The 23,603-nt window shown below is 43.7% G+C and overlaps 1 protein-coding gene and 1 long non-coding RNA gene across 3 annotated transcripts in view; one reads left to right on the forward strand and one right to left on the reverse strand.

Annotated features, from left to right (window-relative positions):
* Nucleotides 1–4,396: 4,396 nt before the first annotated feature.
* UBE2R2 (ubiquitin conjugating enzyme E2 R2) overlaps nucleotides 4,397–23,603 on the reverse strand; it is a 95,880-nt gene continuing 76,673 nt past the window's right edge. For both annotated transcript variants that reach the window (XM_065549947.1, XM_065549945.1), the window contains 3 exons: nucleotides 20,964–21,061; nucleotides 13,196–13,330; nucleotides 4,397–8,190 (listed from right to left, as the gene is read on the reverse strand). In XM_065549947.1, the coding sequence (XP_065406019.1) occupies nucleotides 7,971–8,190; nucleotides 13,196–13,330; nucleotides 20,964–21,061 (453 nt within the window). In that variant the 3' untranslated portion in view covers nucleotides 4,397–7,970. The remainder of the gene's footprint in view (nucleotides 8,191–13,195; nucleotides 13,331–20,963; nucleotides 21,062–23,603) is intronic.
* LOC135972334 (uncharacterized) lies at nucleotides 16,287–16,898 on the forward strand. Its single transcript, XR_010588751.1, has 2 exons — nucleotides 16,287–16,419; nucleotides 16,705–16,898. It is a non-coding gene; the product is annotated as an uncharacterized LOC135972334 (long non-coding RNA).

A 23,603-nucleotide genomic window follows, 5' to 3' on the forward strand; every position in this document is an offset into this window, starting at 1 on the left:
CATCATATTACCTCCCTGCTTTTTCAGTAGATGGCCTTCAGGCTGGTCCTCTCCTCCGCATTCTACTCCCCTAGAAACGTAGCTTCGTTGATACAGCTGTTGGGCTTTTAGAAAAAAAAAAAGCTTCCTTTAATCAGAGGGACAAATGCGAAAGTGGCCCCAGGCGCCAGCATGTGCAGTGATACTCTGGCACCTCTAGCCAATTTGAATGCACCAGCAACATTGGTAAGGAAGGGTAGAGAGGAGCTACCTTCCAATGCTCTTTTAAAGAAAGAAAAAAGGATGTTGTGGCTGAAGTTCCAGGGAAATGAAGGGAGAGGTGAAGTCACCAGAAATGTGAGTGGCTCCTTTCACAGTGGGGATCAGTACTGACCTCTTTCTCCCATCCTAGGGTGGGAGTCTAATGCACATCTTAATGTTGCCTTCAGCTCAGAACTACAGCCAGCAGAGTAGAGACTTGCCCGACCACTAAAACGGAAGCTGGCCATAAACTGAATAGGGCCAGAGTAAGCAATGAATACAGAAGACTTAACCTGCTGGCATTTTCAGTAGGTATCTTAGAAAATGGCTGTCAGCCCAAATGTCCTGTCAAGGTTGAGCTGCAAATCCCCAAAGGTGGTCCAAAGTGGTCCTTCTTTGCCTGTGTGCTAAAAGCCACCGATGAACACCATTGGGTGTGTTTTGCTTACAGCTGGGTCAGGAAGTCCCTAGGGCGCCATGACACTTTGGCTTGGGATTTTCATGCTGGCTTCAGTTGGATCAGCTCTGCAATTTATGTATTGCTAGAGCACAGGACCACTTCGTGCAATAGCATTTTGCCCTGTGCAAGCTGCTCCTGGTGGAATTCAGGGCAGCACAGAACCACCCAGACATCAAGTTCCTTTGTAGGACACCTTTAATGCTTCCCTGTGGGAAGGCAACGGAACAGTTTTCTTGCCAGGTGCTGCAGGCTGAGGAAGAAGTAATGACTCTCCTTTAGGGAAAATGGGAATATTTTAAACCATTTTGGGGTCCAAACTTTTCAAAGGCTACTCAAGCCTGAACACCGCTTTTCCTTCAGGCTGCCTATTTACTTAGGCTTTTCTGCATCTGTTTCCAGTCTGAAGCAGAAATAGGTCTTGGGGGTAGGAGAGGCTTTCTGGACTTTTAAGAGAGTACCCAGAGAAGGGAAAACACTAGGAACATCCCATTTATTATTCTTTTTGCTGGAGGAGGAGGGAAGGAGAGTTACAGCAAGAGATGCAATATTCTCTTTGAACTTTGGACAAGATTTTGAAGTATGGTTTTTTTCTCATGATGTGACCAAAGTTAAGTGGGGTTCTTAGGCCTCTGTGGGAGGTGCACAACAACTCTGCTCCCAGTTGGAAATTCACACAGCAGCCGGCCAGCCTGTGCTCTAAGCACCATGTACAATGTACTGGGTGGTTTGTGAGCTCTAGGCCCTCTGGATGGGGGTAAGTTTCACCCATTACTAAGCAGGGCTTCAGTAAGCTTACTCAGAGATAGCCCTGGGAGAGCAGACCTGGTCTATTACTGGTACAACCACAGCCTCATTTGAGAGTAGGGAACCTAGGCACAATGAGTGAGGAGAGGTGTCTCTGATGGTATTTGTTTGCTGACCTAACTGTAGGCAGGTGACTCAATATGGTTTAATAGATGTCTGAAGTGGGGCTATGTACTGACCAGCTTCTACCATGAAGGGTCCAGCCTTCCCTTTTCAGAAGCAGGAGGTGCTTTTAATCTACTTCCTTGGCGATTCCAGCTCAGATTTTAGAGCTAGCTGGCATTAAGACTGGCTCTGGGGCTGCAGAGACCAGCAGTGTGGATAGTCATCACACAGTGTATAACCCTCTGCTACTCATTGCTACAGATAGTGTCCAGTTGCAGTGTAGACATACCATGAGACACTAAGGGGTTATTTAATTGCAGTGTAGACGGTTGCTGGGTCCTAGAGCTGGGCTGTCTACACTGCAAGTAAAACCCCCCAGCTGGCCTATGGTGCCCAGCTCAGGTTCACAGGGCTGTTTAATTGCAGTGTAGACATACCGTCAAAGCTGAGCTGGAACCTTCTGCCTCTACATTAATGCTGAAAAGCACTAGCAGCCCCTGTGCCACTGAGCGGCCTTGTTATTGTCCCTTCTCCATCTCTTTGCAGCACAGGCTTCATTGTAGCTGGGCTTTGGACAGAGTGAGGCCTAAATGGGCTAGTCCCCTGAGCTCTGGAGAATATGGAAGTGAGAAGGGGGGGGTTTGGCCCAGCACTCCTTTCCTAGAAGTAGCACTCAGCTGCAATCCTTTACCGGTTCTGCATTGACATCTTGCACGGCTTCCTCTTTCTCTGTTTGTTGTGAGCTGGAGATCTGCACCTTCTTCACAGCTGCAGCCCTGGTCCCCCTGTGATACTCTTGTCTGCTCCAGCTCGAGGAGTAATAGGCCCTGCGGCAGCTTGAACCAGTGTAGGGGAGGGGTAGGATCAATGCTGTTGTGCACCACCCTGGCTGCCTACACAGTGATTTCTCTATTGTCTAATATCCCCCCTAAGAGCTGTAGTGCTACCCCCCAGATGGGGGACTGGCCAGGTGCTTTGCAGTGACTTGTCCCCCTCTGTCCACAGGCAGCCAGCTTCCCCCCCTCCCCACCATGCAGCAGGCTAGTTGATGCTTCACCCCTGAGCAGTGCCACAGGTACTGGTGGCAGGAAGTGAATTTCAGTAGTGGTTATTCAGGGGCCGTCAGCCAGGTGAGACGACAAGCACTAAATACAATGAGCTTATTTACCCCCATTCTAGCACTTTACTGACAAGGTAAGAGCTATTCAGAAACTTGAGTGGATTTAGGATTAACATTTCCAGGTAGGCCAAGGGATGCAGGCTATAGGAGAGGCCTTATCTTCCAGTACATCAAACCAAATTATCCTGTCACCATAAGATTAGGGTCCAGCACAATTTGTAAAGGTGTGAAATTTAAGCTTATGAAGCAGAGACACTAAGAGGGTAAGTATCTTTTAGTTGCAAATTCCACTTAAGATAGGTTTGTTGTGGGGTCATTTCCCCTCACTTACAAGGGTTTGGACAGGCACCGGCACTGCATAGGAAATATTTGCATCAAGGGGGCCATAGAGGTGCTCTAGGCAACACTAGAGTAACAAAAATGAAAGAGCAGTGGTACACAGTTAGTGAAGACTGGATATTCTCACCCCTGTTGTTGAGGTTTTTCCAGTCTACAAATTCATACCTGCCTTTGCCAGTTGTCACCTGCATTACACACAGCAGTATAGGAAATAGTTAAGTACTCCCTTAGCTTTGACACCAATCCAATGTGTCCAGGGCAATGCAGTACAGCTCCAGTAGCCAGCCCTTCCAGCCAGTCATGCCAGGACCATCTTCACACAGCTCCACGCACACTGAGTGGTGGGAGAACTGCTTGCTGAAGCTGTGTACTACCATTCAGGGCAATTCACCGTTCAGTAAGTTATGTTCTAGCAGTAGTTGCAGGTCATCGTGCGTGGGTATGCACTAGAGGGAAAAGTGTGAACTGGCCCTGATCTAATTTTAGGCCTATTGTAGGATTTTCAGCAAATATTCATTCATGGGGAAGAGAGAGATTGACATTTAGAACGGTCAGGCTAAGCTCACCCAGTACACAGCAGTCCATGAGGCCAGCTTTCTTCAACCAGGTCTTGGCTTAAGGGCTGACAGGGTACAGGTCACTCCAGTAGCTGTTCCAAGTCCCTTTCCACTAAGCAAAGAGCCATCAGGGTCTGCTGTGCCCACTTGAGCCAGGTTTCACTGCGGTTATGCTTTGCTCCCACTGAAATCAGCAGCAAAGCTTGTTACTGTAATGGGAACGTGTTCAGGCCCTGTATAAAGCAAGACACCTTTAGGCAATTGAGACATTGGATTAATTCCAGTCCAAGAAAAAACCTGGACCCCCTAGATTACTAAGCTTTATTTTATAACAATATTAAGTCCTCTCTCTTCTTTGTCAATTAAACTTACCATTTTCACTTAGTCCTGCCTCAGTGGGGGGCTGGACTAAATGACCTCAAGGTCCCTTCCAGCCCTACAGTTCTATGAGGTTGTCAGCTACGTTAAGAGTAGTTCACCACTATTTTTCATGCTGTAGCTCGGGCCTAAGTGGCCATTTCTCCATACTGCTCTGGTCTTTCTTGAGAGCATGCTTGGGGCAGGATGGATTTTCCCCACCCCAACATTAATGCTAAAGCCTAGCATTTGGGGGGCAGGGTCTAGATCTTTTATACAACCCCTTGAACACTAGGTGTTGCCGCTCTGAAGGACAGACAGAGCCTCAGCACCCCTTCAAAGAGCTGGCATTCAGAGCTTTTAACCTATGCAACAAAGTGGTCTGGTTGACAGGGAAGTAACAATACAGGGATATTTTTATTTCACATTTTATTAGTAGAGAGATGTGCAGAAAAGACAAAATAAACTATTGAAGGGGAAGACAACACAAAATGCATCAGTTAATCCTTTCTGGTAAATTATATTGAAGGGGGAAAAAAAAAAAATAAAGGAAACATCCAGGATTTTCAGCTAAGAAAACTACTAAGAAAATCTAGTGCACCCTGCTGGTCTCAGAATGGTTGAAAACTGCACTTGAATTATAAATGTAAACGTCAACATTGGTTGGGACGGGAGACGGGGTAAGAAAAGAATACACCGGTCAGGTAAACATTTTTCCTCATAATCTCAAACAGTTTCATAGTCATACTTCAGTTGTTTGTATCTTGAAAAGGAAACCAGCAAGTCAACAAGCAATGACACTGCAGGGGACGGAGGGGGAGAGAAGTTAATCTGGCTAATGTAGGAGCTCTTGGAACAGGTTTTTTAAAAAATAAAAATAAAATAAAAGGACAACAGAAGAATCATGATAACGCATCTTACAACACCAAGCTTGAGAATACAAATCACTGGAGAGTATACAGTGAAGACGGTCAAAGTACAAGGGAAAGATCCTGAAAGATGCAGTATCCTCATTTCAAACCAAGTCATCAGCACAAATGGTGTTGCATCGATTCGGTTGTTTGCTTCCCTATCTTAAGTCATCCCCTTCACCACCATCACCACCCCCAAAAAAAATAAAAATATGAGGTTGGTTTCCCTAGAAAGCACCGACTGCCTCAGAGGGAATAGTTCTTAGGAGAATAACTATTCCCATGAATGAGTTCAAGGGATATGCGCTTGGTTCTTGCAATCTAATTGCACTGTATACATTCCTAGTGGTTTTTAAGAAGCTAGTACACCGCAGGTGCTCGATCTGGAAGTATACGTTTCTGACTGAAACTGTTTGCGTTAGTGGTAACTGCACTACACGCCTCATGCAGGAGCCCCATTTGCTCACTCCAAAAGTGCTGCAGGGAAAAGGTCCCTCACTACTGGAGAGGATGGTGGGCAAAGCCTCATGTGACTCAGAAGTAACAATCTGACTGCTTAAGGAGAGGTACTGACTAGCGCCCAAGGGAATGCCATGCAGGCAGGCAGACTGAGGTCCTTGTATGCGGTGTGAGGACATGGGTGGAGGGATGCAAGTTTAAGTAGGAGGCTGCCTTTAATAAATAAGGCAAAACAGGGTGCTTTTTCTGGTCATGCCATGGGGCACAGGGAGGGGGTTTCCCCACCAGCAAGCTGGTGCTAATGTCTCATATACCATGTCCTGGAATGTCTTGATAGGATCACACAGTGGAGCCTTCAGAAAGAAACAAGAGGAAAACATGGCTGTTCCTATCAGCAAAAAAGGCTTTAACCAACATTTTAAAAACCGCTGGACGTGAACCCTGCGTTTCCAGTCCCTGGCATAATGTTCCTGCTCTTTCCTTGTAGCTGAGGCTGGACTGCTTTCAACTCCAAACAGCTGACACCTTACTTCAGGATCTTTTTTTTTTTTTTTTTTTAAATAAAATCAGCTCCCAGCTCAGGGGACACATCCGCTCTTCTGATACCAGGAAGTCACAGCCCTTGTGCTCACAGATCCAGCACTCCCAGCTTTCACTTTAGTAAGAAGTTAGAAGGCTTCCCCAGCCAATCAACTTTGAGGAGGCAGGGTTACTGAAAGGTGGTGACATGCCCCTGGAAACCCTGAGGACGAGGGGGCAACCAAAATGTCATTAAAAGGAGCCTGTAAGGGCCTGACACAACAGTCCTTACTCCCCCCCACATAGACAAGCCTCCCACTGGAGCCAGAACAGCACCATGAGTCACTCTACACCACTAGAGTAGGTTCTTGAAGCGATGAGAGGCTCAGTATACTTGAAGTGCTGTCCTAATCTGTGGGCAAAAGATAGTCCCAAAGGCCAACTCAGGGTGCCACACCACAGCCACATCACAACAGTGCTTTATAATGGATTTGTGATGTCAACCTGGTTAAGCAATCAAATTCTGCTCAAAAAGTTTGAGGCTGGTAGGTCGGATCTTCTGCCAACAGCTCCCCAGCACATGCAAGAGATGCTTGAGTTGCTGAACTGCCTGAATTTTGCACACCACCCAGTTAACATGCTGACAGCCTAGCGGCAGCTATTTCTAATCCTGGTTTGCAGAGCTCCCCTCAGCCATCTGGGTCCATGCACCTTTTTGACACCTCTTCAGCCATGAACAAGCTGGCATCAGTATTTGAGAGCTATGGGACCACAACAAAGCTTGGGTACCGGGATCCCCTCTCCAGTAATGAGGACAGTCTTGGTTTGACAGTCAATTCAGGAAGTCTGTCCACTGATAAGCATGGGGAAGGCCAGACTGATATTTCTAGTTCTTGTGAGTGCATTGTTGCGCAAGGGAATTTTGGATTCTGCCTCAAGGCCCACAATCTACAGCAGCAAGTCTTGGTGAGCCCCATCATTTGCCAACTCACAACTAGTCTTACCCATTTAAATAAAAAAAAGGTAGATGCTAAAAGTCAGTAGACATTTGGGGTGCAGAGAAGAGCAAGTGGCATCTACAACTAACGCACAGACTAGACTCGCCCAAGGTGTAGTAGCTTATTGAAAACGGCAGATTCTAGACACTGAACACATGCTCCTAGGACTAATACTGGCTGACTGAACCTGCCACCACTTTTAAGGTGGCCAACTTTGCATTCTGAAGCAGGAGAGGATTTAAGTTTCACGATTCCCTCCCAACAAGGGGAGCCAGCAGCATTCTAACAAACGGCATAGTGATTTCTAAACCCCAACCAGTCTGAAAAATAAATAGCAACCCAGGGCTCAGTTGTACAGATGTGACGTGTTAAGTGTTTATTTTAGGGTTCATATCATACACTTGGTAACAAGGCAGCTGAGTCGGCCCTCTGGGCACAAGGCTCCAGGGGCTGTCTACTTCCTAACTAGAACAGGCTGAAAAGGAATACTGTACCTTTCAGTAAAACATTCCATCAAGCTCAACACACAGTAGCTTACACTCTCTGCCCCAAGCCTTGAAAAAAGGGAAAAAAAACCACCACCACCACAAAGCTACACGAATGTGCACACGTTATTATTGTAAATGGAGCAGCTAAACCTTGGCAATTTGCTTTTTTGTGTGGTTTTGTTTGTTTTTTCTTCCCAGTAAATGCAGCACTTGTGAACTCCCAAGGACCCAACTTCAATGGGTTCGTTCCAGCTTTAAATACATTAAACATCTCGATGCAAGACTGTGTTTAATTAAAGTATTTAAACACAGCCCAAACCTGTTTCACTGTGAACGTTTTGTAGAGAAGCGAGAGGGGGAGTTTCTTTCTTAAAAAAGAAATCATAATACAGTGATGAAAGGGTTAAGAATGCAGGAATTCAGACATTCTGTGAAGGGTCTCTCTCTCTCTCGAAGAGGTCCATAAAAAAGAGCAAACAGAGATCCGTACAGCAGGAGACAAGAGTTTGTTGTTGATTTCCCCCGTGTATTTTTTGCTGGACTGTTGCTAGGTTACCACTGCTCCCTTTTGGCCTGAGTCGGCAGGGCAGTACAGGGGCATGTAGGGAGCAGGTCACGACTCTTCGTTGCCAGAATCATCATCATCGTAACACTCGGCATCTTCCTCCTCCTCGTCTTCATCATCAATGTCGTCATCGTACAAGTCGTCATAAAGCAAATCTGAACTGTTGTCATTGGAAGGCACTTTAGTTTTGATGCAGTACTCTGCCAGCGTAGTGGGGACCTTCACGCCATCCTTTTCCGCCTCAGCCTTGGTAGCCAAAACCTGTTTCCTGCAAGGTAGAGAAGAGAAAGCAGCAATGTGATCACAGGTTCGGCCGTAGCTTTCCCTTCCAAAACACTTGCAGAGCAATCTCCAAGAACCAACATAAACCTCATCCCTGGCGCAGAGACAATGAAGCCATTTCAGCATGTGCATTCCACAGGAAGACAGCAGTTGAGTCAAAAGTAATGCAAGTGAAGCTAACACACAAGTTTGTTTTCCTCCAGTCACTAGTGTGGGGTTGCTACAAATTGTCAGTCCTAGTAAACTCTTCCAAAACTCCAGCAACACAAGATAGTGTATTTTAAGGTCCAATATTAGTGACTTGCATAAGCTAGTTACAGGTAGAACATTTCATTGCATTAATCAATCAATCAATCTTCCTCTTTCCCAAAAAGGGGTCCTTAAAAAAAGGGGGGGAAGAGGGGGACAGACATATCAAGTGGTTTCCTCTGGTGCTACCGTCTTAAAGTTTCTCCAAAAGCATTTAAGTTCCACTAAAAGTTTTATCCAGCTATACTTCGGATGGCATTTTCAGAAGTGCTTAGCACTGCTGTGCTCCCACTGAAGTAAATGCAAACAGCTGAGTCAATGCCAAGCGTCTCTGAAACTTCAGTTTAACTAAATGTTGGCTACCTTGAGCTACAGATCCAGTCCTTTCTAGCAACAGTCTTTGGAAGCCATTACATGTGTGTGTGTGTGTGTGTGTGTGCAGATGATAATTAGGGCTCTGCCCTTCACTGAGGAATGGGTTGATTGTCATGGTGTAAGAATGAGACATTTTAACCTAACAGCTGCTGAGAGTTGGATCTATATGACTGTACATGGGCAGAGGATCTTGCCCCAACAACACTTATGCAACTATGAGGCTGATTTCATGATTGGAAGTCAGCAGCTCTAATCCAGAACTCTCAACATATTCCTAAAGTGTGCCCTAAATAAAAAGGGCTGGCTCCATGCGTGTCTAGTCACTACCACCTGGGGAAGGGAAAATCCTCCAGTAGTCAAAAAGGCTCTTGAAAGCTTACTGACAGAGAGGGCCTTACTGCCTTTACAAGGGTTTTTTAGTAACTAGTGACTTGGCAGAACTAGGGACTTCTAAGAGGCACCATTCTAAATGAAAGACAGGCAGGATTTTAAACAGATGCTTCGAGCTCAGAACCATGCACTGCAGATTGTGTTAAGGAAGGTTACAGTACAGAAACAGCATTTAAAATACAAAAGGGTCAGGAGTGCAACCTCAAGTGAATTCATTAAGCATGGAATTAACAAAATTACATGAGTAATTAACTATTCACCAAGGCACACAGGCAATGTGCAAAGGGAAACAGATCCAGATGGGGATTGGTTAGTGGCCAAAGGACTGTATGAGTATTATGCCCGAACACTCTGACAAAGCAAAGCAGTCAGAAGAGGATATGTTGACCTTGTTATGCCAGCAGTCAGCATCAATAGCACACTACGGGTGCTCTAGCAGGGGCTCCTGCCACCAAGGCAGAGAAATGGCTTTAAGATGAACTTTAATCTTCTAAGGGACAAAGTAACAGCTTCCAGAGATATTCAGGTTAGAAGTGACAACTTATTTATGTTTGCAGTGTTGGTACCAGGATATCAGAGACAAGGTGGGTGAGGTAATATCTTTTATTGGACCAAACTTGGAGCGAAAGAGAGAAGCTTTCAAGCTACACAGAGCTCTACTTCAGGTCTGGGAAAGGTACTCCGTGTCACAGCTAAGTACATACAAGATGGAACGATTAGTGCAAGAGATATGCTAAACAAACAGAAGTTGGTCCAATCAAATAAAAAATAAAATAAAAACACATTTATGTGACTCTGACGTAGAATCCTAGAAATGCAGGGCTGGAAGGGACCTGAAGAGGTCACCAAATCTCGCCCCCTGTGCTGAGGCAGGACCAAGTACACCTAAGCCACCCGGACAGGTGTTTGTCCAACCTATTCTGAAAAACCTCCAATGATGGGAATTCCACAGCCTGCCTTGGAAGCCTGTTCCAGAGCTTAACTCTTGTAGTTAGAAAGTTTTCCTCTAATATCAGAGGGGTAGCTGTGTTAGTCTGAATCTGTAAAAAGCAACAGAGGGTCCTGTGGCACCTTTGAGACTAACAGAAGTATTGGGAGCATAAGCTTTCGTGGGTAAGAGCCTTGCATCTGAAGAAGTGAGGTTCTTACCCATGAAAGCTTATGCTCCCAATACTTCTGTTAGTCTCTAAGGTGCCACAGGACCCTCTGTTCCTTCCTCTAATATCTAACCTAAATCTCCCTTGCTGCAGATTAAGCCCCTTACTTCTTGTCATGCCTTCAGTGGACATGCAGAACAGTTGATCACCATCATCTTTATAACAGCCCTTAACATATTGGAAGACTTATCAGGTTCCCTCCTCAGTCTTCTCTTCTCAAGACTCAACATGCCAAGTTTAACCTTTCCTCACATGTCAGGTTTCGAAAACTGTTGTAATTTTTGTTCTCCTCCTCTGGACACTCTCCAATTTGTCTACATTTTTCCTAAAGTGTGGTGCTCAGAATTGGACACAGTACTCCCATTGAGGCCTCACCAGTGCCAAGCAGGATAATTACGTCCTGTGTCTTACACACAAACACTCCTATTAATACAACCCAGAATTGCTTTTTTTGCAGCTGCATCAAGTTGTTGGCTCATTCAATTTGTGATCCAGGTAACTCCCAGATTCTTTTCAGAAGTACTACTGCCTAGAGTCTAGACAGTTATTCCCCATTGTGTAGTTGTGCATTTGATTTCTCCTCCATAAGTGTAGTACTTTGCACTTGTCTTTATTGAATTTCATCTTGTTGATTTCAGACCAATTCTCTAATGCGTCTAGGTCATTTTGAATTCTAATCTTCTCCAAAGTATTTGCAAGCCCTCCTAAATTTTATAAGGACACTCTCCACTCCATTATCCAAGTCATGAATGAAAATATTGGCTAGTACTGGACTCAGGACTGACCCCTGTGGGACAGCACTAGGTACGCCCTCCCACTCTGACGGCAAGCCATCGATAACTACTCCAAGTAGTCTTTCAACCAGTTGTGCACGCAGCTTAAAGTTTAATTTAAACCACATTTCCTATTTTGCTTAGGAGAATGGCACGTGACTGTCAAAAGATTTACTAAAAATCAATACGTATCACCTCTACAGCTTCCCCCACAGCCACTAGGCCTGTAACCGTGTCAAAGAAGGAAAGTAGGTTAGTTTGGCATGACTTGTTCCTGACCAGTCCATGTGGGCTATTCCTTATAATGCTATTATCTGCAAAGTGCTTAGTAATCGATTAGTGAATATTTTGTACGAATACCTTTCCAGGTATCAAAGTTAGGCTGGCTAGTCTAATTCCCTGGATCCTCTTCGGTCCTGCATTTTAAAGATAGGCAAACATGGAACCTTTCTCCAGTCTTCTGGGACCTCACCCATCTTCCAGAACTCATGGAGGATAATTGCTAACAGTTCTGAGTTTGCTTCAGCCAGTTCCTTAAGTATTTTAGGATGAATTTCATCAGGCCCTGCTGACTTGAATGCATCTAACTTAACTTAAATATTCTTTAGCCTATTCCATTCCTTCTCTATTTTGGCTGGTGTTCCTTTCCCCTTATTGATAGTGTTGAGTATCTGGTCATCATCAATCATTTTAGTGAGATGGACGCAAAATAGGCATTAAACACGCCAGCTTCTTGATGGCATTAGTTATTAGCTCTTCTCTTCCCCATTAAGTAGAGTACCTACAGTTTCCTTTATCTTTTTCTTGCTCCTAATGAATTTAAAGAACCTCTTCTGATTGCCTTATGCCCCTTGTTAGGTGTAACTCATTTTGTGCCTTAGCCTTTCTGATTTTGTCACTACGTGCTTGTGCTATTTTTTGTGTAGACATCCTTAGCAATTGATTCATGTTTCTACTTTTTGTAGGATTCCTTTTTGATTTTCAGATTAAAGAGCTCCTGATGGAGCCATATTGACCTTTTTCTATTCTTCTGGTCTTTCGTTCGCATTGGAATTGTTTGCAGTTGTACCTTTAATATTGTCTCCTTGAGGAACTGCCAGCTCTCCTGAACCTTTATCCCTTAGATTTTCTTCCGATGGAACCTTACCTACTAGCTCTGAATCTGTTGATGTCTGTTTTTTTGAAGTCCACTGTTCCTATTCTGCTACTTTCACTCCTTCCTTTCCTTAGAATCATGAAACTCATCGTTTTATGAGCACTTTTACCCAAATTGCCTTCAACTTTCAGATTTGCAAACAATTTCTCCCTCTTGGTCAGAATCAAATCCAACATGCTAGTTCCCCCGGTTACTTCCTCCACTTTCTGAAACAAGAAGTTGTCCCCAAGAACTTATTGGAAGTGGTGTTTTGCCATGTTACTTTTCCAACAAATGCCTGGGAAGGTCCCATTAGTAAAGTCTCCCATTACTAATAGACTTTGTGTGTGTTGGATATTTCTGTTATTTGTTCTAGAAATCCCTCATCCACCTCCCTCTTCTGATTTGCTGGTCTACAGTAGATCCATACCATGAAGTCACCCCTCCTGACTCTCCTGCCTCTTCTATGTTTATTCAGAGACTTTCAACTGGTCTGCCTCTCACCTTCTTTTGGACCTCAGAACAAGTGTTCTGCCCTCCCCTCCTACCCTGCCCTTCCTAAAGAGGCTATCACTCTCTACACCAATATTCCAGTAATGAGACTTATCCTACCAAGTCGGTGATACCAGTTGTTATAATTTAGTTTATGTGCCAAGTTCCAGTTCTTCCCGTTTATTCCCCATACTCCTTGCATTTGTGTATACATATCTAAGATGTTAAGCAGATTCCCCCCCCCCCCCAATTTCCCTCATTGCTCTTATGACCCTATTGTAATTTTCCATGTCCCCTTCAACATCTAGCCCTGTAAGCATGAAGCTCATCTAGAAACTTTAAAATAAGTGGTTTTAAAAGATGTGTGAAGTATAGCACTGAATTCTTATTGCAATGTCTCCTGTCCAAACAAGACTTTACCTAATGATTTCAGCATACTCTTTGTCTTTTCCTTTACTGTCCCTCCACTTCCTGAACATGACTGATGCATCCACGTTGGCCGGAGAGAAGGTGTTGGGCTCATTAAGCAAGGAGATTACACTCAGTAGGATAGTCCTGGAAAATAAAAAAGCAACAATAGCAGTCAGGGCTAAGCATTCATGGACCTATGGTAGAAGTCTTGAAGGTGAATTAAGGCTGCCATTTTAGGAACACATTTAGAGCTGAGACTTAAAATAAAATTAGGCGCAAATTCACACCCCACAGCTGAAATGAAAGCAAAGTTAACAGCATGACAGGATTTATGTGCTCAGACCACCAATAGCCAAGAGTTTTAGAGGTTGGGGGGAGGGAGAGGGAGAGAATGGGGTGGTAGAGAACAAACAGGAATTTGTTTCACTGGAGAGAGATTGTAGAATGAAAACGTGTGGGGGAAAAAGGTTTCAGAGAGACAGAAAGAGAGCGCGCGCCCTATCTCAGAACTGGAAGGGACCTTGAAAGGTCATCAAGTCCAGTCCCCTGCCTTCACAGCAGGACAAAGCACCGTCCCTATCCAGCAAATATTTAGGACTGCAAACTGTTCCTGTTAAGTACTAGGATGTACCCAAGACCTTTTGAAGTTTTAAAAAAAAAGCCACCACAATAATAATAATGCCAGAGAGAGACACCCCTCACACACCCCCCACAGAACAGCCAATAGCCCACTGGTTAGAGCACTCACCTAGGATATAGGAGACCCAAGTTCCAGTCCTGCCTGATTTGGAGCAGGAACTTGAACCTGGGGTCTCCCACATCCTAGGTGAGTGCCCTAACTATTGAGCTATTGGCTATAATGGCGGACATGTGATCTCTGACCAGAAATTCCGAACAGGAGTCAGATCTTTCCCAATGAAAGTTTCATTGAACCTGATAAGTTCCCATGAGGTCTTGAGGAATCTGTATTTTCCAATAAAAAGGTGATTTGTCAAAAAATTCTCTGACCAATTCCACAAATGATGCACTAGGAGATCTTCAAGCCAGGAAGATCTGAAAGGAGAAAGCGTTAAGGTGCCTGTGCAAACCGGTGCTGAATATAATCCCCCCCACACCTGAGGTAGTGGGGGCTTTCAGCACCAGTGTGCTTTAGTCCCAGCTTTAGTGCTTAAGTGTTTATAAGTTAGTGTGGACCAGCCCTAACCCCCCACTTCGAACTAAGATACGCAACTTCAGCTACGTGAATAATGTAGCTGAAGTTGAAGTATCTTAGTTCGAACTTACCCTGGGTCCAGACGCAGCAGGCAGGCTCCCCCCTCGACTCCATGTACTCCTCTCGCGGAGCAGGATTACCGGCGTCGACTGTGAGCACTTCCGGGATCGATTTATCGCGTCTAGACAAGACGCGATAAATCGATCCCAGAAGATAGATTGCTTACTGCCGGACCCGGAGGTAAGTATAGACGTACCCTTAGTATCAGAAACCTGCACAGCCAGAGTCCCTGGCGTAAAGAGTTTGTTTTCCTCAAACATATTTGCTTTTAAGCGTTTAACCACATACACCCCTATCTCACCCTAGCAATTGAATATTCATCATTTAAAGAATCCACACAAGATTCTTTCCTAAATAGCCAAATGCTCCAATCAGGATTAGTTCCCCATTGTGATGGGCACCTCCCCACACACATACTGACAGAGGACTGCCTGTGCCCCGAGGCAGATATTCTAGAGAAGGCAGACATGACAGTGGCCGGTGGGAGCCCAACGTAAAGTAAAATGTTCAGGGCGGTGGTGGGCACCTGGCCTGTCAGTTCCATTTACTTTTACTTGTTCGTTACAGGGAATGAAAGGCAGGCAGGGAGTGCAAGGCTGGCTGCAAAGACAGAGGCGGGATGTGTTTGGGGCAGACAGCCAACTGGTAGACAAAAATAATGTCCATCGTTCCAGCTGTAAAAGGCAGTCTGCCGACATCCAGGGGCTGTGTAGGCTCAAGGAGCCTGGCTACTTGAGAAATCCCCGATGCTCCTGGGAGCTACCTCCTCCTGCCTCCCAGGAAACCCTGCCCTGTTTGTTCAGCCCCCGTAGTGGGGAAGGAGATGGCAGTTGCTATGGTCTGATGCCTCCAAAGAAGGATTCCTCATACTACAGTCTGGATTCCAGGCCTTGGCTTTTTCTTGCCTAACTGCTGTTAGGGATGTCTTGGATCCCCAGCCTGGATTCCCCCAGCCTGGATTCCCCCAGCCCACGCAGTGCTACGGGTGATAGCTGCTAGGCAACCCAAGGAGAACACGCAAGGCAAGAATTCTACAGTATCCCATTACACTGTCGAGAGTGATTCTTGGTGAGCTGTGAATCAGCACAAGGCCAGTTACGTAACTCCTAGCAGACAGCCTCCTTGATCTGCAGCAACAACAAGCCAAAAGAGAGCAAAGCTCTCTTCAGTAGGATGGAGGTGTTCAGAATACCCACGAAGAGCAGTGACAGTTTATTTTAAGGAGACAAGGTTCTAAACAAGGCAATAAGAACAGGAAAGCCAAAAGTTACATTTCATACAACAGTCAAGAAAGCTTAAGAGCCTGTGCTCTTGGGTGCATGCACACCCCTCATGACGAAGGCACACGGCACAAAGTGCAAACTAAGCTAAGTAATTCTATACTCCCAGCCACGTGGCTGCAGTTACTGTTCTGTTTACTGCACTTGCCTGAAGTCTTACTAGAGACAAATGCATTAGAAGTGAAGTGGAAGGAAAGTATATATGAAATAGAAGGAGATACCAAAGACAAGAGCTGAGAAGACCGTGCCTAAACACTTGCTTCTACAGAACTCAGGGAATATTCCTCTTATCAGGCTGAGAAATAAGTCATACCTGCTAGTTATATTGCTCTAAGGAGTGAAACGTGACCACAAGGGGTATAGATTACTGTCCAAGAGTGTGTTAAGTGTTATGCCTATAACTACATATTTGGGATACATGTTTCCTAGGTAAATGCTTGTTCACTTAGGTCTCAAGTAAGGTATTTTCAAGAAACACATACCAATGTTATTCAGTCGAACAGGTCACCATCAGTGCTCTGGGATGGCTTATTCTGAAAGCGTTACAATTTAGTGGGGATTCAAAATAGCAACAATATAAAGACCAGCCAGATACATAAGCCTAAGCCATACCCACAAATAGTGCCGCACTGTCTCCCTCTAGTGGTAGCTAGGCCCCAGAGGTTGATGAGCTTGCCTAGGCTAAGAGAACAGGAGTACTTGTGGCACCTTAGAGACTAACAAATTTATTAGAGCATAAGCTTTCGTGGACTACAGCCCACTTCTTCGGATGCATATAGAATGGAACATATATTGAGGAGATATATATACTCCTCAATATATGTTCCATTCTATATGCATCCGAAGAAGTGGGCTGTAGTCCACGAAAGCTTATGCTCTAATAAATTTGTTAGTCTCTAAGGTGCCACAAGTACTCCTGTTCTTTTTGCGGATACAGACTAACAAGGCTGCTACTCTGAAACTAGGCTAAGAGACAATCTTTTAGCTCAGCCAGTAGAGATCCAGAGGTCACAAGTTCAATCCCCACTTCTGACAACCCACATGGGTGTCAGCATTCCATAGGAAAAGAGGGGTAGATGGAAGTCATTCCTTTTCACATCTTACTTTAAAATAAACCCTGTATATGATGTGTATATAGGCAGATGGCATAGTAGTTGTGCATCAACACATTGGATCTCTGTGATATATGGAACACCACAGGAATTTCCTATTTCAACAGGAAACATGGTAACAGACTGGTTACCTGTAGGGAGTCCAACAACTATCTGTTTTCTAATTAGAAATATCAAGGAGATCACATGGAGATGTCATGGTCATTTATTCCAGGTCAGAAGGGACCATTGTGATCATCTAGTCTGACTTGCACAACACATGCCACCGAACTTGCCCAAAATAATTCAGAACAGATCTTTTACAAACACATCCAATCTTGATTTAAAAATAGTCAGTGATGGAAAAAAAAAAAAACGACCCTGAGCCCTGGTAAATTGTTCCAATGGTTAATTACTCTCACTGGTATTCCTTATTTTCAGTCTTAATTTGTCTCATTTCAATTTCCAGCCATTGGATCATGCTATACCTTTCTGTGCTAGACTGAAGAGCCCATTATTAAATATTTGTTCCTCCTGTAGGTAACTTCTCGACTGTAATCGAGTCACTCCTTAGCCCTCTCTGAATGCAAGGTAAAAGAAAATAGCCTTGCACTGACAGTGAAAGGTGGTCAGTTTCTGGAAGAGTTCATTCCAGTCTCTGACCACTACTGGAGAAAGTTCCGTCTCCTGCACAGACAAGCTTGACCCTTATTGTCCATTGTCCAAAGGAATGCCTTGGTCAAAAAGTCTTCTTGTTCAAATCACTGTACAGATGGGTAATCCATCCTCCGCACCCCTAGGATATTAGCAAATATCCCCATTTTGACAGATTGACGTGATTTGCCCACTCTTCTGTTTGTACTAGGCCACACAAGAACCAGAAGCACAGCCATAATTAGAACTCAGGATCTCTTCACTTCAAACTGTGTGCCCTTCTCCAGACACTCTGCCTTGATTGTGAGAAGAAGAGTTGGGCCTAGCACTAGTGAGTCCTTGTTGCATAGGGGACACACCCGTTAGCACCATAGCTTTATTGACCTAATCCCCAGCAGAGACGCAGTTAGATGGACAGAAAAATGCTGCTACTGATCTAGCTGTCAACGCTTGAGGAAGCGGTGTTCCTACAACAATGGAAAAACTCCTTCCGTCACCGTAGGCTGAGTCTGTGCTACAAGGTTACACTGACATAGCGACGTGGAGATAGTCCCTGTAGCGAAGACATGGTCTAGAATAGTGCCTAAAAGATTCCCAAGGAAGTAGGATGAGGGGAAGTGGCTTGAGATATTCTACCCTCCCTAAACCAGGAAAGTTCATTTGACTTCAATGTGTACCTTAAGTACTGGCCCCAAGGGTCACCAATGAGAAATAATACCAACTATCTGGTTATTCTCATCTGCCTGGTGGTGTATGGTAAGAACGTCAACAAAATTAATGTTTCTAATGGGCTAAGTCTTCTCTACATTTTTCAAAAGGGACATGAACAGGAGCTACTCTAGGAGTGGAAGAATTAAATCCCTTTTGAAGATACTCTAGATCCCACAGTGGAAGTACACTGCCAACTAATGGCTAGGCAGCAGGGATTACAGAGATAGTTAATATTGTCAGGAGACTTCCTTATGTGAGTTTCAAACCTGCTGCCTATTAAATTCATTGGATGACCCCTAGTTTGTGTTTTATGTGAAGGTGTAATTAACATTTCCCTATTCACTGTCTCCACACCATTCATGATTTTATACACCTATCACAGCGTCCCTTAGTTGTCTCTTTTCTAAAATGAGCAGTCCCAGGTCTTTAATCTCTCCTCATACAGAAGCTGTTCCATACCCATAATCATTTCTGTTGCTCTTCTCTGTACTTTTTCCAATTCTAATATATATCTTTTTTGAGATGGGATGGCCAGAACTGCATGCAGTATTCAAGATGTGAGTGTATCATGAATTATATAGTGGAACGGATATTTTCAGTCTTACCTATCCTTTTCCTAATGGATCCCAGCACTGTTAGCTTTTTTTGATTGCTGCTGCACGTTAATGAGACTTTTTCAGAGAACTATCCAGGATGACTCCAAGATCTTTCTTAGAGATAACAGCTAATTTAGACCCTAACCTTTGGTATGTGTAGTTGGGATTATAAATCACTGGTTCATTAAAATGCCCAGTTTTCAGCCAAGACCATTCTACTTCAGCACCTTGCAGAATGTGGCTTGCTAGCCTATTCTACGGGCTTGTCTCCACTTACCGGGGGACCGACGCGCAGCCACCTATCACTCTCCCGTCGACGCCGGTACTCCACCGGAATGAGAAGCGTAAGGTAAGTCGACGGGAGAGTTTTTCCCGTTGAGACATTGCGCTGTCTACACCGCACTAAGTCAACCTAAGGTACGTAGCTGGAGTTGTGCAACTTAGGTCGACTTAGTCCTGTAGTGTAGAACTGCCCTAAGAGTCAGGAATCTTCCTTATCCCCTCTTTGCCAAAGCATTTGGTTAGACAACAGTTCTTTCTAATGATAAATTAACAAAACCCCAAATTAGTCAGAGCTTAAAAATCATGGACTATGAGACAACCTTTTGAAAGCTAATAGTAAGTGGAGAAACTGGTTGAGGACTAGAGAGACCGAGCTCCAGGCCCTAAGGATAACAGCAAAAGTGCTGTCACTTGGCTCCTTTAGCTATCAAGGCAGAAACTCTCCTGTATAGTGTCATTGTTTGACTCTTTCCAAATATTAGACTTAAATAAATAGGCTGGGACCTCAATACATGTTATCAATAAAAAATAGGGAAAAAAAAAAATCGATCAAGGGATAGAGCAAGATCTGAAATTGCGGAATCACTGTTTAGTAATACTTAACACTGTAAACACTGGATACTTCCACTTGCTGATACTTTTCTAAAGATATAATGCAGATTAGAGACCGTTCTTTTTAAAAACTCATCTTTTGGTTGTGAATCAGACAAACTTAAACACAGCATAAAGCTTTACTCTAAGTTCTTAATATCCCAGCAAGAATTCTTTCCACTGTGTAGCTAGATAGCTATTACCACTGCATGGTTCACCACTGTACATAAAGCAAGTGTCATTAGAGGCATATTGTAGCATGGAGCACTATAAACTCAAGAGAGGATATACAGAGTTAGGATTTTCAAAGAATAGGTCTACACTACAGAATTACTTTGGTATAACTATGTTGCTCGGCGTATGAAAAAATCCACATTCCTGAGCAACGTAGTTATACCAAACTAAGCACTATGTAGTCAGGAGAGCTCCTGTCAATACAGCTACCACCTCTCGCAAAGGTGGATTAATTACACCAATGAGAGAGTTCTCTCCTGTAGACATACAGCATCTTCAGCTGTGCAGATACAGGTTTTTCAATGTAGACCTGCCCAAAGAAAGCAAAGTGTTGGTTAGCCTAGAGTGCTTTTGGCGACTCGTGACTCATTCAGCTTTGGGCACCAAGGGGAAATACCTGGAAACCATCTGCTTAGGACAACATTCAAAAGGACAAGATTGCCAAATAGTAGAAGGCAAGGGAAAAAGTAGGAAAAAGGCCCAAGGTACAAGCAGAGAGCATACGCCACTGGTGTCAAAATCCTGGCCCACAGGCTGGATCCCCCCCTGCTTGATTTAGTCTTGATTTTTTCTACCCCTTTTGGTTCCACGATCCCTCAGGACAAATCTCGAATATTAGTAAATGAGCATGCAGACAAATCCTGAAAGATGGGTCTTTTCTACTTCTGGTATCTCAGTGGAGTACTTACTCAAAGGTAGAATGGTAGTTTAAATATGAAGGACAGCGTGGCTTTGGAAAGGCTAGTCTAAATCTGAGACAGCAAGTTTATTCTCTGAGCAATTTTTAACACTGATACATCACCACACAGAGTGGAAATCTCAACAGGGTAGCACAGTATCTGAACACACTGCACTCCAGTAATTAACTAGAAGATTATTTTTCCAGTTTAAGATACTTATTTCGGTCAGATTCAGACAAGCCATTTTTAGAGATTGTTGCCAAGCCAGTTTTCCCATTTCCATCAGAGGCCGGAAGACAGGCTATGGTCTGAACGGACATATGGACCTCAAGAGAACTTGCATGAGGCCTACATTTGTGGAGTCAGTGGTTCCGTATTTTGTTACCTGACATTCTGGGTGGGGTTCCACCTTTCGGATGGCAGTTCTCCACTTTGTGGGTCATCTACAGGTGGGTGAAGAATTGAAATACATACGTCTCCATTCTGCAAGACAGAGGTTAAAGATTCAGTAAACATCAGCAGAATTATTGGACTAACAATTTGGAACACCACACTTGAGGACTGTTTGACCAAGTGCTTTCAGCCACTTGGGATAGGTTCCTTGGCAATTTTACCCAAGATCAAAATATTTAATAAACAGTAAAGTATGGCAAATCTGTGCAGTTGTACAGGGCCAAGAATACCACCAAATTCTTCTTTAGCCATTTTACATATTTCAAATGGAGGCCTTTGTGCATAAAGACAATAATGTAAAATTGCCATTTGTGTAAACCGGATCAGAATTCACGTCGCACTCCCCATCAGTACCCGACCCAAGCCGGGGAAGCTAACGATCCAACCAGCAGACCAAATTTGGTGATGAATCCTGGTCAGGTGTCACCTTAGCATATGTGCAGTGTGCCTCAGATGTAGACTAGTGAACAATAGGTTGGATAAAAAGTTTTTTTTTTTTTAAAAGCAAAAGAGGAATCTAATTTAACGTAAAGGTTATATTTAGTTGCAAGTAAAGATATTTTAATGGCTACCAAACCAATAAGAATCAATCTCTCTTTAGGAAAATACAGTAGAACCTCAGAACACCATAGTTACGAACTAACCAGTCAACCACACACCTCATTAGGAATCGGAAGTATGCAATCAGGCAGCAGCAGAGAGCGGAAAAAACCCACCAAATACAGTGCACTACTGTGTTAAATGTAAACTACTAGAAAAAGAGAAAAAGGAAGTTTAAAAAAAGATTTGACAAGGTAAGGAAACTGTTTCTGTGCTTATTTCATTTAAATTAAGATGGTTAAAAGCTCGATTTTTCTTCTGCGTAAAAGTTTCAAAGCTGTATTAAGTCAATGTTCAGTTGTAAACTTTTGAAAGAATAACCGTAACGTTTTGTTCAGAGTTACAAACATCCTTCATTCCCGACGTGGTTGTAACTGAGGGTCTACTATAACTTAAAAAATAAAATAAATAAAAATACACAAATGCGAAACCAGATTAAGATTATTTAAATCAAAGTTTCCTGCTTACGGATTTAAATCACGGATTAAAAACCACTCATTTTAAGTGATCTGATTTAAAACAATCCACCCTACTATGCAACACTGCAGTTTCTATTCAAGACGTTTGCAGCAATTCAAAATGGTTAGTCTTTAAATACAGACAAGAGGTAACAAATACCAAAAGTCACATAAATCCCCCCCAAAATCTACAGTTCATAAGGGGATTACTATAAAAACAGTCAACTGCAGTCACAGGGGATTCCAGGCATGACAAAGTAGTTATGTAGTTCCAAATGGCTACTGAAATATCCAGCTAAATCACTGAAACCCGATGAGAACACAGTGGCCTCCTCATAAACTTAGTATCAGAGGGGTAGCCGTGTTAGTCTGAATCTGTAAAAAGCAACAGAGGGTCCTGTGGCACCTTTGAGACTAACAGAAGTATTGGGAGCATAAGCTTTCGTGGGTAAGAACCTCACTTCTTCTTGCATCTGAAGAAGTGAGGTTCTTACCCACGAAAGCTTATGCTCCCAGTACTTCTGTTAGTCTCAAAGGTGCCACAGGACCCTCTGTTGCTCATAAACTTACATTATTTTGCTTCCTTTTGAGAGGATAAAACGCGAGAGGACTACCGAGAAATTTAGAAAGTATAAAATGGCATTATTCTCTCAGTCAGAGAAAACTCCAGAGGGATTACAATAGGAAACTTTTTGAAGTGCAGGTTAAGATCTCAGAACATCACAACTAGAAGTTGAGCACATATACTGACCCTCTTCTAAAGTCACACCTGCAAAATAAGTCTGTAAACAGAAGACCATTCACATTTGCTCCCTCATCCAGGCTTGGCTCACTTCCTGTCATCAGCAACTGAACAACACTCCCATGCTAAGGTGCTCAGCTGAGTTTGACATTCTGTCCTAACCCAGGGAATCATAGCAGTGCTCCTCACTGAGAGCAGAGCAAACTGACCAGATAGCATGATGCACTCTTAAATGGGCTCCGGCACCATGCAAGAACATCAGGGAGAGGAGAGAAACAGAAGAGAGGCTCTCTGAAGGTTACACAGACTCCCTCCCAGCAGCCCAGAGGAAGAAAGAAGTAATTTCACAGCATATAATTAAAAGGACTGTGTGCCTGTAAGGGTGTAATCTATGGCCCAACTCCAAAATGATATAAATAGGAACTATGCATGGATATAAAAGCTTTATATTGCCCTGTGATTTGTGATCTCTTCTACGGGATAGACTGAACACTGATTCATTATGGACCACCACAGTCCTGTGGCATACCACAAAGATGAACTCAATACACTGTGGTGGCATTATTCAGTGGAAGCAAAGCCTATTAAATATTATTAGGTGGAACTTCAATTTTTTTGGCATTTCCTCAAAAAATGAGAAGGAAGTTTGTTAATTTTATTTCTGATTCTCAGATTAACTCAAGGAAAAGCCCAGTCTTTTGCCACTTTCAGTAACGTTCCCTGCTAGCATAACCACCCCCTTCTTTGGCATGAAACACATTACAAGTGGATT

This window comes from Chrysemys picta, chromosome 6 (assembly GCF_011386835.1).
Source record: "Chrysemys picta bellii isolate R12L10 chromosome 6, ASM1138683v2, whole genome shotgun sequence".
Classification (NCBI taxonomy): domain Eukaryota; kingdom Metazoa; phylum Chordata; order Testudines; family Emydidae; genus Chrysemys; species Chrysemys picta.